Source organism: Trichomycterus rosablanca, chromosome 2, assembly GCF_030014385.1.
Source record: "Trichomycterus rosablanca isolate fTriRos1 chromosome 2, fTriRos1.hap1, whole genome shotgun sequence".
Classification (NCBI taxonomy): domain Eukaryota; kingdom Metazoa; phylum Chordata; class Actinopteri; order Siluriformes; family Trichomycteridae; genus Trichomycterus; species Trichomycterus rosablanca.
In genome coordinates, this window is record NC_085989.1 from 41,209,435 (window position 1) to 41,224,615 (window position 15,181).

At 37.5% G+C, this 15,181-nt stretch overlaps 1 protein-coding gene across 1 annotated transcript; it reads left to right on the forward strand.

The window, feature by feature from the left end:
* The first annotated feature begins 393 nt into the window (after positions 1–393).
* On the forward strand, positions 394–11,082 carry LOC134301617 (tumor necrosis factor ligand superfamily member 14-like). The gene is made up of 7 exons (XM_062986407.1): positions 394–606; positions 701–734; positions 2,004–2,069; positions 3,634–3,914; positions 4,023–4,081; positions 6,408–6,528; positions 10,927–11,082. Exons 1-7 carry the CDS (start codon positions 394–396, stop codon positions 11,080–11,082), a joined length of 930 nt encoding a protein of 309 aa, XP_062842477.1.
* The last annotated feature ends 4,099 nt before the right edge of the window (positions 11,083–15,181 follow it).

A 15,181-nucleotide genomic window follows, 5' to 3' on the forward strand; every position in this document is an offset into this window, starting at 1 on the left:
GAGGTTTTCTAGTAAGTGTGTTTGTATGAATTTGTGTCCATTACAGTTGCTCTTTCAATTCATCCCAAAGATGTTCAAAGAGGTTGAGTTCAAAGCTCCATAGAAATTTGATTACTATGTACTGTTCACGTTTTGTAAATTTTGCTTTAAAGGTGTTTAGATGTAACAGTTTCTTTTTTTGTCATGTGATTTATTTAGTTTAAAGATAAACATTAATACATGTTGTCTGTATTGTCCCTTATTTTACCGACATTTTAGCTATTGTCATCAATGTAAAATATATAACATGATTAAAAAATTGTGTTTGTGCTGAAAAGGAAAATATGAAAGTGTTTCATAATAATGGAATAACATGTCTGTGCTTCAGAGTTTGGATATCAGATCTGTTTGGACATGACTGAGACTGATGTTAGGTACTTCTCAGTGGTTGAGGTAGACAAGGAAACGTTGTCCCCGCTTTACCACAAACTGGGACACATGCGGACTCAAAACCAGAGAAACCGGCTGATCCAGAACACACTCTTCCTACTTGTGTGTATAACTCTGTGTGGTTTAGCAGTGGAAGGTTACTTTATCTACAACCTGTACAGGAAAAACCCTGAGTCTGTAAGTCCCACAGCTTCTGCAATTCTTCATGTAGCTTTTGTGAAACACTTTGCAAAGAACATATCAAACTAAAGCATGTGACCTTCTTTTTCAGCATTCTGATCTACCACTGAATGAACCACAACAAGGTAGTAAATACACCAGGCACCCATCAGTTCTTTATCCAGTGTCCCAATTTTATAGACACAAATATGCACAAACTTAAACAACAGGTCCAACAAACTCACAGTAAGGTGACCATAAACACTACATAGCCAAAAGTACGTGGACACCTAATCATAAGCTTGGTGAATATCCCATTTCAAAATCATGGCTATTAATATACTGTAGAGTTGCCATCTCCTTTGGGGTTATAACAGCCTCAACTCTTCTAAGAAGCCGTTTTACAAGATTTTGTAAAGTTAGGCATTGATGTTGGATAGGTCTGGCTCACAGGTCTGGCTTAAATTGAGGTCAGGCCCCTGAAGTTCATCCACACTAAAGTTCTTGCAATATAACATAATATACTGTATATATAGACTACTAATTTTGTTAGTGTCATATTTGGTAAATTGGTATTTAATATTTATTAAAAATAATCACATTAAAACAGCTTATTTGTTATTTTTAGCATGAGCTATTTTTAGACAATAATGACTGTGTCACTAAAGTAACAGTATTTAACAGTATTATTTTACATAAGCCTAAAATATATGCAGTTCCACGAGACCATGGAACACATTAACAGGTTTCCCATATATGCTTATGAAAAAATACCTTGACACTCAACGGCACTTTCAGAACCAATAGACATCAAGTTTCAAGGTACCACTGTATCCTGTTTTGGTGAAAATAGCTGCTGTCTGTGGTGCTACAGGGTCTTTATAGAGCATTTTAAAAGGAAGTATCTACAGTGAGGAGAATTAAGTATTGAGAAGCAAGTGGACAGTGGTAGCCTAGTGGGTAGAGCTTTGGACTTTTAACTGGAAGTTTAAATCCATGCTCTGCTACATAAAGAACACCGTTGGGTTCTTGAGCAAGGCAAACCCTGTCTGCACCAGGGGCGCTGTATAATGGCTGACCCTGCGCTCTGAACCCGTCTTTCAAACAAGCTGGAATATAAGGAAATCATTTTTGTACTGGACATGCTACAGACTACCACTGTCCACTTGTTTCTCAATACTTGTTCCTCCTCACTATAGATATTTCCCTCTAAAATGCTGTACAGAGACCCTGTAGCACCACCGACAGCAGCTATTTTCATTAAAATATGACACCACTATCAAAACTGCTACAGTCTAAATTGCCAAAAAGACACACTTCAATACATTTAAACATACAGAGTGACTGGATCATCAATGAAACAAAACATAAACATGAATGCTGGATGGTAAAAATTTCATTGGGTGATGTTGCAGATGCACCAGGTGAGAAGAAAACAGTCCCTCTGATAAACCCCTCAAGACCTCTTGCACATCTGACAGGTGAGAAGAAAGTTCACATGGTAAATGATTAAAATAATAGTTCAGTAGTTTTTCTTACTTTGACTTTCATTTCATTGCAGACAAACCCACAATAGTTCATGTTTTGTCTGGTCAAATTCATTTTTTAATATACCTCAATTTCTACATTTTAGACCTGCAACACATTCCAAAAAGTGTTGGGACAGGCGCAATTTAGGGCTATTAATGAGGTAAAAAAAACTAAATAACGATGCGATTCCAAACAGATGATGTCAACATGTGATGTTTCTGAAAAAAGATTGGAAGAGATTTGCATAGTTTTTCCTCTACAGTGCATAATATCGATAAATGATGAAAAAAAATCTGGGGGTATTTCAGTGTGTAAAGGGATGCAAGCCTAAGCTAAACACCCGTGATCACTCAGGTGGCACTGCATCAAGAAACAGCTGATATAACCACATAAGCAAGGGATTACTTTGCTAATCTCTGTCAGAGACTATAATACAAAGTTACATTAACAATTTCCACATAAAACTTTACTGTGTACTTATGTTAACCATGTCTGGAAACAGTATCCAGGTCTCTGGGCTTGAAGGCATCTGGGATGGACCATTACACAGTGGAAATATGGATTGTGGTTGAACAAATAAGTATTCCAAATCTTATGGTCAGTGTGTTCTAGACCAAAGAAGAAAAGTACCATCCAGACTATCCAACTGAAGTCCAAAAGCTAGGGTCTGTCATGGTATGGGATTGTGTCAGTGCCCTTGGCAAAGCTAACTTACACATCTGTGCGGCTGATCATTTAATCTATTTCATAATTTTTTCTCATTTATATAAGACTTCCTTAACTCCTAAAATTAAAGTAAAAAAAGTAACATTTTAATATTTACATTTTGTTGCATTTTCCTCCCAATTTAGTCATATCCAATTAACCGATTGCATTTCGCTTGCTCTCTACTGATGCTGATTTCCACTCCTGACTGAGGAGAGCATGACTAACACATGCCCCCTCCGACACGTGTGCAGTAGCCAACTGCATCTTTTCACCTGCACGAGGCGACTTCATATGGGGCTCAGTCTCGCACACACGCACTGATCTCTATTATCCCTTGTCTCTGATGCAGGCGCCATACAGAGGTCATAGCTGCATCAGTTACGAGGAATCCCCTCCGGCATCCAACCCAATGGATGAGCTAATCTTTGTTCATGTACAGTAGGTGCCCAGCCTGCTGGTAGCAAAGCTGGGACTCGAACTCACGAGTTCAAGAAGTCAGCTTTGGTCTGCTAGCTGCACCTCCTGAGCGTCCTATAAATATTATTATACTAGTGCAATAAATGTGACACATGGTTTTCTTTTATTTAGCTAATCTCAACCCATGAAATAACATTAGCCTTACAGTGCAAAGCCTAAGAGGCAAAGTGAAGTTTTAGATTACCAGCTTGCCTGAGGTACACAGAAAATTGTGTAAATGAAATATTTTACTGAACTATTACTTTAACAGAGAGGACTGCCGACTTAAATATCATGTGTCCTTTTTACTGCTTATAAGTAAATTAAAAATATTTTTCTCTTTTTGTAAAGCTTTAATTAAATGGCCTGACAAGAATGGATTGATGCAGTGGGACAACACAACAGATGTCATACATCAGCTAAAGTACGAAAAAGGAAAGCTGCTTGTTGAAAAGGAGGGATACTACTATGTGTACTCAAAGATCTGGTTTAAATCAGATGGCAATTTTATCCACTCAGTGCAAAAAGAAACCCCACGCTATCGAAACAAGCCCATTGACCTCCTGACTGACCACAGATACCAACTGAAGCCAGCCATAAAAGGCTCTTTGAGGAGCAGCTATCTGGGTGGGGTATTTAATCTGTTCAAAAATGATCAAGTTTTTGTTCAGGTGAGGAATGTCTCTTTGGTTTGTCTGCAAACTCCAGCTGATAACTTTTTTGGCATGTTTATGTTGTAGACAGAAGTAATCTCTGCACTTATCAAGTCACTGATGGTTTGTGGAAATGCACTAAAGCAGTAGTTTTCAACCTGCCAAATACTAACAAATACTAAAGACTTAATAATATACATCACTAACTAATGAATGCATGTATGTGGCCCCTGGGGCAGCCATACAGATGTACATTTACTGTAAATATAGTCGATTATCGACTACAGCTACTTAAGTAAGCTAAGTAATACAAGTCTATATCAACTGCAAGTTTACCTAAAAATACAGGCCTGAATTTTTATAAATTTACCTTAACGTTATTGCAACAGGACACCTAAGTGGCACAGCAGTAAATTACACCAGTCCGCTACTGTTGGGATCCAGGGTTAGAATCGCAATCAGTGCTATCAATTGGTAGGAAATCTACATACAGACATGCATAATTGTGTTTTGAAAGAGAGGAGTTGTTGAGGCCCTGTTATGAATTGGGCCCTGTCTAAGGTTTGTAACTGCATTGCACCAGGTGGTTCCATGAGCCCTGAGCAGGATAAAGTGGTAGAAAAACATAAAAATGCAATGAAATTATTACAACCTTAACACTCTATGTTATCGCATACATACAGTGGGGGAAATAAGTATTTGATCCCATGCTGATTTTGTAAGTTTACCCCCTTACAAAGACTTGAACAGTCTATAATTTTTATGGAAGGTTTATTTTAACAGAGAGAGACAGAATATCAACAAAAAATCTAGAAAAAAAACATTAAATAAAAGTTATAAATTAATTTGTATTTAATTAAGGGAAATAAGTATTTGATCCCCTATCAACCAGCAAGAATTCTGACCCCCACAGACCGGTTATGTGCCCATGAGGCACACAAATTAGTCCTGTCCCTGTATAAAAGACTCCTGTCACAGAATCAGTTTCTTCCGTTCAAATCTCTCGACCACCATGGGCAAGACCAAAGAGCTATTAAAGGACGTCAGGGACAAGATTGTAGACCTGCACAAGGCTGGAATGATCTACAAGACCATCAGCAAGAAGCTTGGTGAGAAAGAGACCACTGTTGGTGCGATAATTCGAAAATGGAAGAAATACAAGATCACAGTCAATCACCCTCACTCTGGAGCTCCATGCAAGATCTCACCTGGTGGGGTAAGAATGATTCTGAGAAAGGTGAGGTCAGTCCAGAATTACATGGGAGGAGCTTGTCAATGATCTCAAGGGAGCTGGGAGCACAGTCACCAAGAAAACCATTAGTAACACACTTCGCCGAAATGGATTGAGATCCTGCAGTGCCCGCAAAGTCCCTCTGCTCAAGAAGGCTCATGTACAGGCCCGTCTGAAGTTTGCCAATGAACACCTGAATGATTCAGAGAAAGCTTGGGAGAATGTGATATGGTCAGATGAGACCAAAATTGAGCTCTTTGGCATCAACTCCACTCGCCGTGTTTGGAGGCAAAGAAATGCCCGGTGGGGATGGTGTTCTTGGGGTCATATCCAGCATTTCTCTGCTCCCGGCTCCCTTGAGATCATTGACAAGCTCCTCCCGTGTAATTCTGGACTGACCTCACCTTTTTCAGAATCATTCTTACCCCACCAGTTGAGATCTTGCATGGAGCTCCAGAGTGAGGGTGATTGACTGTGATCTTGTATTTCTTCCATTTTCGAATTATCGTGCCAACAGTGGTCTCTTTCTCACCAAGCTTCTTGCTGATGGTCTTGTAGCCCATTCCAGCCTTGTGCAGGTCTACAATCTTGTCCCTGACGTCCTTTGATAGCTCTTTGGTCTTGCCCATGGTGGTCGAGAGATTTGAATGGAAGAAACTGATTCTGTGACAGGAGTCTTTTATACAGGGACAGGACTAATTTGTGTGCCTCATGGGCACATAACCGGTCTGTGGGGGTCAGAATTCTTGCTGGTTGGTAGGGGATCAAATACTTATTTCCCTTAATTAAATACAAATTAATTTATAACTTTTATTTAATGTTTTTTTTCTAGATTTTTTCTTGATATTCTGTCTCTCTCTGTTAAAATAAACCTTCCATAAAAATTATAGACTGTTCAAGTCTTTGTAAGGGGGTAAACTTACAAAATCAGCATGGGATCAAATACTTATTTCCCCCACTGTAAGTAAATTAAAGTTGCTTAGTCAAAATGCCTTTCCCAGATAGATTTAATTAAAAAGTAAATGGTAAGGTTTCAACAAGTATTCACACTAATTCAATCAAACAAATTCAAGAAAAGGAAAGTTATTGAAAAATATATTTCTGAGAAGAGTTTTAAAGCCATTTCTAAGGCTCTGGGACTCCAGTGAAGCACAGCAGTAGCCAAAACAATAAATTGGTGGTAGTGTAATGGTTTGGGGATGCTATGCTGCGTTAGGGTAATGAATTTTGCTCTCAAAAAGCCCTAACCCTAACCCTAAAATCCCAACCATAAAAGGCTCTTTGAGGAGCAGCTATTTGGGTGGGGTATTTAATCTGTTCAAAAATGATCAAGTTTTTGTTCAGGTGAGGAATGTCTCTTTGGTTTGTCTGCAAACTTCAGCTGATAACTTTTTTGGCATGTTTATGCTGTAGACAGAAGTAATCTCTGTCACTGATGGTTTGTGGAAAAGCACTAAAGGTTTCAACAAGTATTCACACTAATTCAATCAAACAAATTCAAGAAAAGGGAAGTTATTGAAAAATATATTTCTGAGAAGAGTTTCAAAGCCATTTCTAAGGCTCTTGGACTCCAGTGAAGCACAGCAGTAGCCAAAACAATAAAATGGTGGTAGTGTAATAGTTTGGGGATGCTTTGCTGCTTCAGGGAAATGAATTTTGCTCTCAAAAAGCCCTAACCCTAACCCCAACCCTATGCAATAATGTCTAGTTCTTAGTTTTTGTTTCATCACTTAAGCTCCAGTTGTGCTTAAGTAGAGTTAGAGCAAGTGAATGACTCCAAAGTTGAAGTTTTGGAGTAGCCTAGTCAAAGTCTTGTCTTGAACCCCTATTAAGTTTCTGTGGTTGGACTTTTTAAAAGCCGTTGATTGTGGCTTAATTAAATCTAGGCTGATCTTCAGGTATATTAATTGATTATAGTTGTTGCAGCTACAAGGGTAGTTTATTTTTTCACCTGGGTGATATTGGTGTTGCATAACCTTATTTCCTAAATAAATGCAACAATCCATTAAAGCTGTGTTTTGTGTTTCCTCATGTTGTACTTTTTAATGTAGCATTTTATATACACAGTCATCGCCAAAAATATTGACACCCCTTCACTTCTTTTCAAAAATGCACCACATTCAGAAAATTGTTGCAATTAGAAAATAATTTGGAAATTCACAAGTTTAATTTTTTCTTTAATGTCAAAACAACACAAAAATGAAGAAAAAAGTTACATCTGATATAATTCTACATAGAACTCCAGGAAGGGACTGGACAAGATTATCGGTAGACTATTATTTGATAGCAAATCCTTTGGAAATTGAATTCTGTCTCATCCTATATCATATCATAAATAAGTTCCTTACACAATTATATATTCAGGAATTTTGGACCAATTGCCAATTGCTCAAATTTCTTTTACCAAATTTCATAAAATTAAATGGTGCTTTTCCAACTGCTGTTTCTTCATATGTGTTTAATGGAATTTCGATCTTAGAATTAAATTTAAAATTTACACCCAACCTAAACCCTGACCATAGACTCGCAGCTGCTCAATTCAGAACTCTCCAGCATGTAGTCTTAAAACATTTGTGTGTGTGCTTTTTAGAAAATGCTTAGGAGAGATTGATGTTCTTTATTGACCATTTGCATAATCATTTGGTGCCATCCATCATTAATTTTTCTCTTCTGTCCACATCCAGTAAGGTCAGCCACAATGCAATGAGCTGTAAATATTTTAATAATGTCAATCACAGTGGACACAAGAAAATTATGTTCTTTGGAGATGGACTTCTAGTCTTGAGATTTTGCACAATTTTGGTTCTTACACACTTCTTTCTTTCACAATTCTTTGCTCTTCTTTCTTTTCTCCATGCTCAGTGTGGTACATACAGACCAAGGCTATAATTACAATAGATATGCTGTCCCCAATACAGTGATGTAAAAGCAACAGTGTTAACATTAACATTATTTGGTTACCTAAGGTTGTGGAAGCACAACACCCAGCATTTTAAGACCAAAAAGATTTACATTTACAGCATTTAGCAGATGCCTTTATCTGAAGTGACTTTCAGTGAAGTGACTATCATTGAATACAATTTGAGCAATTGAAGGTTAAGAGCCTTGCACATGGGCCCAACAGTGGTAACTTGGCAGTGGTGTGACTTAAACCAGCAACCTTCTGACTGCTAGTCAGGTACCTTAACCGCTGAGCTACCACTGCGGTTGCCCTGTACCGCTCCGGTTGCCCTGTACCACTGCGGTATTTATATAGGCTGGAACACGTATGCATTCAATAAAGCACTTATGATAGATAGGACCTTGCTTACACCCTGTAAACATGTATTAAGTAAACTACTTCTTATTAATTTCCTGTCCAAGATGTGTTTCTGTAATAATAAGTGAGTAAATGTATTAGTTTTACAATAGAGTCTAAGGGACTAAACCTTTTTGATTATTGTGTTCCGGCATAAGTGTCTGCTCACCCACGCTGTCTCGAGTCATGCTGACTCTGCTTAAACTGAAAGTCAGCCTGGGTGCTGAGTACACTGGTGCAAAGGTCAAATGCCACTGATTTTGTTCTCCAGCAGGTGGAGATCTTGAGCCTCTTAAGCACACCCACACAGTATGTTTTCTGTACTATTAACCCTCTCATGCCTGAGTGGAACGTTCCATTTTCAGACACTATGCAACATAGTCATAGAAAAAACCTTATAGTGTAAATACAGTACATAGCATAGACTATATATACACACCATTATAACCAGAAAAATCAGTTCTTTAAAAGATATAAAACTCAGTATGGTTATTTAAGTGTAATATAACCAAATCTATACAAAAATCCTCCAAAATCAACCTAAAAAACCTCTCAATTTTTATTTAATTCATAAATACTTACATTTTTAACACGTTTCTGTGCAATATAGAGAAACATAAAGTATATAAAATGTTTGCAATTTTGTGAGCCATTTGTCAAGAAAATAATTTTGAATCTATCATCTTTTATTCAAAAGTTATAATCAATTTAGCAGAAGGTGTCATTTAGCAATTTAGAATGTTCGTGTAGCTCCTTTTTTACTTCACTTTTTACCAGTGTCAGCATACACTATAAACCAATGAAAGTGTACTTTTATGGAAAAAAAAACCTACATATACACACACCATTATAACCAGGAGAATCAATTCTTTAAAGTTATATGAAACTCAATGTTTTTCAAGTGTAATTAATATAAACCACTATAAACCAATGAAAGTGTATTTTTTTCTTAATTATTACTAAATTGTCAACATCCATATTTTTGAAATAAGACAGCAGATAAAATGTATTTGACAAAATAAGCACTCTAACAACAGTGTATAGTTCAAAAACATTAAAGATTTTCATTAGAATTATATACACTTCTCATTCTATAAATAATTTCAAAACAACAATACAATATAGTTCAGCACTATTGAAGAACAATGAACAATGCATCACTCCATAAAACAAACTCTCAAATAATCCAGTTCAACAATACAAGAAAAAGCAATTATTTGTTCAGGATAATCATTGAACAATTCAGTAAACAGTTTTGAGGCAACAGGATATCAAATCTCATCTAAGCCATTTTGACGAAAATTCACTACAAAATATTTAACAGACAATGCACAATGGATAATTACCTCAAATTACCTCCTTCCAATGAACAATGCACACTGAACTTTGACCTGTGAAGAGCAAGAGAAACAAAGAACATATACACAAACACAGGGGTTGAGGAAGGATGAGAGGGGCTGACAGTAGAAGACAGTAGCCCTGTGTAGGTCTAACTGCGAAACTCATCTCCTTCTCTAGAATGCCAAGACTGAAAACACTTTCGATTGCCAAATAAACAAAATCTTCTACATTGGCACTCATGAGCCATGCATGCAATCTTTGTTTTATTTTCTTTTTTGAATTTTTTGTAGCAAAGCCAGCAATTTCTTGATACTTGCTCCATCTGGGGAATGTGGGTGACGTAAAACGATGAGGAAGTGGTTGGAGCTACTGAAGGCTGAGATGGCAAAATTGAATCGACGGCAATGTCTGCAAGCTGGCGCGACGGATTTTCCCTAAAGTTTATCTGGCTGTAGCCTGCTAAACTAAACCCATAACGTGATGCTGGATTGGAATGATGCCAGTCCTGAAACAAAATGAAACTATTAATGATGGCTATGTCCACAAAATGGAAGAAAAGTGTTTTCCACCACTTTTGAGTTTTCTGAAGCAGACTGTATGTGTTTAACATTTGATCAGATCTGTCAACACCTCCCATGTGTTTATTGTAGTCCTTTACTACAGCTGGTTGACAGAGGCATGTAACTGCTTGCGTGTCCTTCCACTGAACAACTAAGACATTTCCATCAATTCTACACCACCTCATATCACCACGGTTAGCTTGCCGCTCCCATTTTTTGACATCTTTGAAATCCACTGGGAATTTCTTACGATTAATCCTACATGTCCCACATGCATTGATTCCCCACTCCTTAACAGTTGGTGATGTATAGAAGTTGTCAAACCAAACTGTGTGACCTTGATTTTTAAATGGCTGCACAAGGTCTTCGATCACTTTTATAGCCAAATCAGTTATGCGCCCATCAAGACTGCCTGTGTATACATCAAAGTCTAAGGTATATCCCGAATCTGAAGTTGCAATGACCCACAATTTGAAACCCCAGCGAGTAGGTTTGCCCTTATATATACTGCTTGAATCCTGATCGACCTTTTGATTTTACCATTCTCTCGTCTATGCTCAGATTTTCATCAGCCTGGAAAAACTGCTGAGACTTGGTTTTGAGGTGGTCCATCAGGTAACGCAACTTCCTAAGACGATCAAGATTATTTTCTGTGGCAGGATCTACAACATGGAGGGCTGCCATCAATTCCTTGAAATGGTCACGGGACATGAATAACTTGGTCCATGAACCCTGAAGAGATCTGGTTCCCCAATATCTGTGAATGCTGTGGAGGGACATGAAACCCATGTAAATGAGAAGCCCAAGAAACCGGTAGAATTCATCCGGGGTCACTTCTTCCCATGCCCCATGATGGTTCGCATAAGACGGCCTATTCAGTACAAGCTCCCACCCCTTAGAGTTTGTAAACTGGAAAATCTCAGCAACAATGGTGTACGTGAAAAACAACTTGAAGAAGTCTATTTCACGCAAGGCACTTGTGGCTGACCATACAGCCCTATGCACACTTCCCAGATCTATGCCTACTGGACGAGAGGGATTAAATGGTATGGGCTCTGGTGCTTCTGTGTCTACATCAGCATAGGAAGGAAAGGATACAGAGTCAGGGAAGCGTTTCCGCTTCCTACCTGACATGGGACAAGAAAGACTAACCAAACTCATAAAAGAAAACAAACATTAGTAAAAATCATAATCTGAGTTTGTACTCTTTTGTTGATTTTAACTTTTGTTGGCAGCCCTGATTGTGTGTGTGGGTGCAAATGCTGACATTTATTGTCAGCATATATGTACACACACACATTTACAAATACACACACTTGGAATACATGTATTTACCAATAGGAGGTTGTTGATTGATCCCTCTGCTCATCTTGCTTTTCTTCATCCTCTTCATCCAGGAGCTCCATGTCCATGAAGTCCTCTTCTTCAATGGTCATGCCTTCATGATCTTCATCGCTGTCATGTTCAGCAATAAGCCTAAGCTCGTCAGGGCCTAGCCGTCGTCTCCTCTTCAGAGACTCCAGAAGGCGTGCATATTGAGCCTTGTCTCCATCCATCTCAGAATAATAAAAAAAAGAGATTACAATGAATAAAGGTGGTGACAGTGATGTTATTTTAAAAATAATTACATATATGTAGAATTCAATCACAAATACTCTATATGTTTTTGTCAGAGAAGCTAATGTCCACAGGCTCATGTTTTGAAGTAAACTCAAGTACACTGAACCAATACATATGACAAAAGTTTCTCAAATCTGGCACATGGTTTACACATAAAACAATAATTATCTAAGAGGAGCAATAATTGCAAGACAAAACTTGATGCCATGGTTATATTTAAAAATGTTGTAAATAGTCACAGACTGAAATGTTATGCACCTGTATGCTTTCTGACAAAGTTTGATACCATATTTTAGTCCCTTTCAAATATCTCTTGCAATACATTAGAAAATTATGCAAATCTGACAGAAATATTTTATAGATAAAACTATATTTCACTGATACAAGTAAGAATTATACAGAAAAAAATATATTATGGTAAAAAAAGACTGACATGTTGTCTACCTATATGGTAGCATAGCATACTTTAGTCTCTTTCAAATAAATGCAGCAATTTTTTAGAAAATGATGCAAATTTGACAAATATTTTATAGATAAAATAATATTTCTCCGTTATAAGTACAAATTACCACAGATAAAATATACCATGGAAATAAAAGTTATCATTTGCCCAGACTGACATCTGGTTATCCACCTTTATGCTTTCTGCCTCAGCTAACTTACTTTAGCCAGTCATGCTAAATGCATGTAATGCAAAATGTAATGCTATTATGAGCAAAGCTAAGGTGATTTCTAAGCAGACTTTAGACAGTATTGAAGTAAAACAAGTAAGCTATAACTGATTTCAAGATTACATACATATAATCTTACTTTGGAGTCTGTTGAGCAGCTCGTTCCAACCACAGTGCTGCAGAGTGCAACAAACAGCTCCGGTAGCTTAGCTTGGTTCACTACTATTTTGTGTAAAACTGCTGCATACTTTACAAACTACTAAACAAATGAGACTAAAAAAGTATCTGATAAACTCTCCACACGTATTTATTTCCATCTAGATGGACATAAAAAACATTACAATCACCATCAACCAGCCAGCAGAGGTAGTAATTGCATCAGTTATAAGGTCCCTCTCCGGCTTCCCGCCCTGTATGAACAACAAGCTAACCGTTGTTCATGTAGACACCCAGCCCAGCTGGATGGCAGAGCTGAATTTTTTAACCAACCAGTTCGAAATGTCAGCTCTGGTGTGCTAGCGTGTTTTACTGCTGCGCCACCTGCCTCTTCTGCGCTCCCCAACATTTTAGGGCAGTGATAGCTCAGCGGTTAAGGTACTGGACTAGTAATCAAAAGGTTGCCGGTTCAATCCCCACCACTGCCAAGTTGCCACTGTTGGGCCCCTGAGCAAGGCCCTTACCCCTCAATTGCTCAAAATTGTGTTCAGTCATAACTGTAAGTCTCTTTGGATAAAGGCATATGCTAAAAATGTAAATTTTGTCTTTGAGAATTGACTTACTGATTGACCTTTTTAAATCGAATACAAGTCAATTACAGGCTATTTCTTTTCATTTTTACCTGCTATCTCAATTTATTTGGTATTGGGTTTGTAAATGAGTACACCACACTTCATAAGCGGTGTATCTGATAAGGGGTGTTCACATTGTTAGATTTACCCGACACTGTAAAACTCACTTTTCATATTGTGACTTTTTGATACAAAAGGGATTTAAATTGCAGGCCTGCAATGCATCCAATTCTATTTTTATTGATACTGGATTTAGTATTGTGATTATTTTTCTGACTAAACTTATGGATATTTAGTTAGTATCTGTATGAAGTGCTTTGCTGATGCTGACTGAAATCAAACAGAAACATACACTTTATGTATGTTTCAACATACAACTGCTACAAGGGAATTTGTAGCCTAGCAGTAAAGGTGCTTGACTAGTAATCCAATGGTTGCTGGTTCAAGCCCCACCACTGCCAGGTTGCCACTGTTGGGCCCCGAAACAAGGCCCTTAACCCTCAATTGCTTAGACGATTTACTATCACAGTACTGTAAGTCGCTTTGGATGAAAGCGTCTGCTAAATGCCCAGAATGTAAATGTAAACAGAGCATTTGTATGTGCTCAGCCACTGAGATTGGAATGATAAAGCTTGACAATCAATGCTCCAATTGTTTTTAAAAGTGTCGTGGGGTTAAAGTTAAGGATCTGTGCAGGTCTCTGGATACCTAATAATTGGGAGGGATGTCCACATACAGTACATTTGTTTGTCCCTTGAGCAAAAATACTTGTTTGTTTACATAATTGTATGGTTAGTAATGTAGATTAGTAATCTGGTGGTGTAGAAACTTATGTACTCATATTTCATTTTGTGTCATGACCTCCTAACTCCTTGTCCAGCTTATGCCTATATAAAAAGGCCAGTTTGACTGCACAGAGTACATGGAACAGTGGTCTTGTGTCAAGTTCAGAATGAAAACCCGAACTACGAGAGGAAATGTGTCTGGATGTTAGTATATATATAATAGTTCTGCTACCAATTTGAAGCTGTTTATTGGACACATTGTCCACACCTGTTTTTGGATTACATATGACCACCCTGACAAATTTCCTATCAGCATGTTTGGGTGACAGTTTGGGCATTATTTCTGACCTTGGCAGCAGACCACTGTCCCATGTACATTGTTATCTCCATCAATAAATAAATCATTTAAGTTCAATAAACATAATGTATGTGTCCCAATCATTTAGTCTCTGAGAAAGCTAAGAAATTACATTACATAACAATTCAAAATAATTCATAAAAATTTATAATAAACACCTACATTTTGTATGCAATGCATGCACCATAAGACCAATGTTTACATACCTAATACCTAATATATATACCTACATTTTGTATGCTGTGCATGCACCATAAGACCAATGTTTACATACCTAATACCTAATATATACCTACATTTTGTATGCAATGCATGCACCATAAGACCAATGTTTACATACCTAATACCTAATATATACCTACATTTTGTATGCAATGCATGCACCATAAGACCAATGTTTACATACCTAATACCTAATATATACCTACATTTTGTATGCTATGCATGCACCATAAGACCAATGTTTACATACCTAATACCTAATATATATACCTACATTTTGTATGCTATGCATGCACCATAAGACCAATGTTTACATACCTAATACCTAATATATATACCTACATTTTGTATGCTATGCATGCACCATAAGAC

Coding starts and splice junctions, on each gene's coding strand:
- LOC134301617 (XM_062986407.1), top strand. CDS start 394: ATGACTGAGACTGATGTTAGGTACTTCTCAGTGGTTGAGGTAGACAAG. Junction 3,915..4,022: donor GGAGCAGCTATCTGGGTGGG/GTATTTAATCTG, acceptor TTTATGTTGTAG/ACAGAAGTAATCTCTGCACT. Junction 6,529..10,926: donor AGGTGAGGAATGTCTCTTTG/GTTTGTCTGCAA, acceptor GTCTATGCTCAG/ATTTTCATCAGCCTGGAAAA.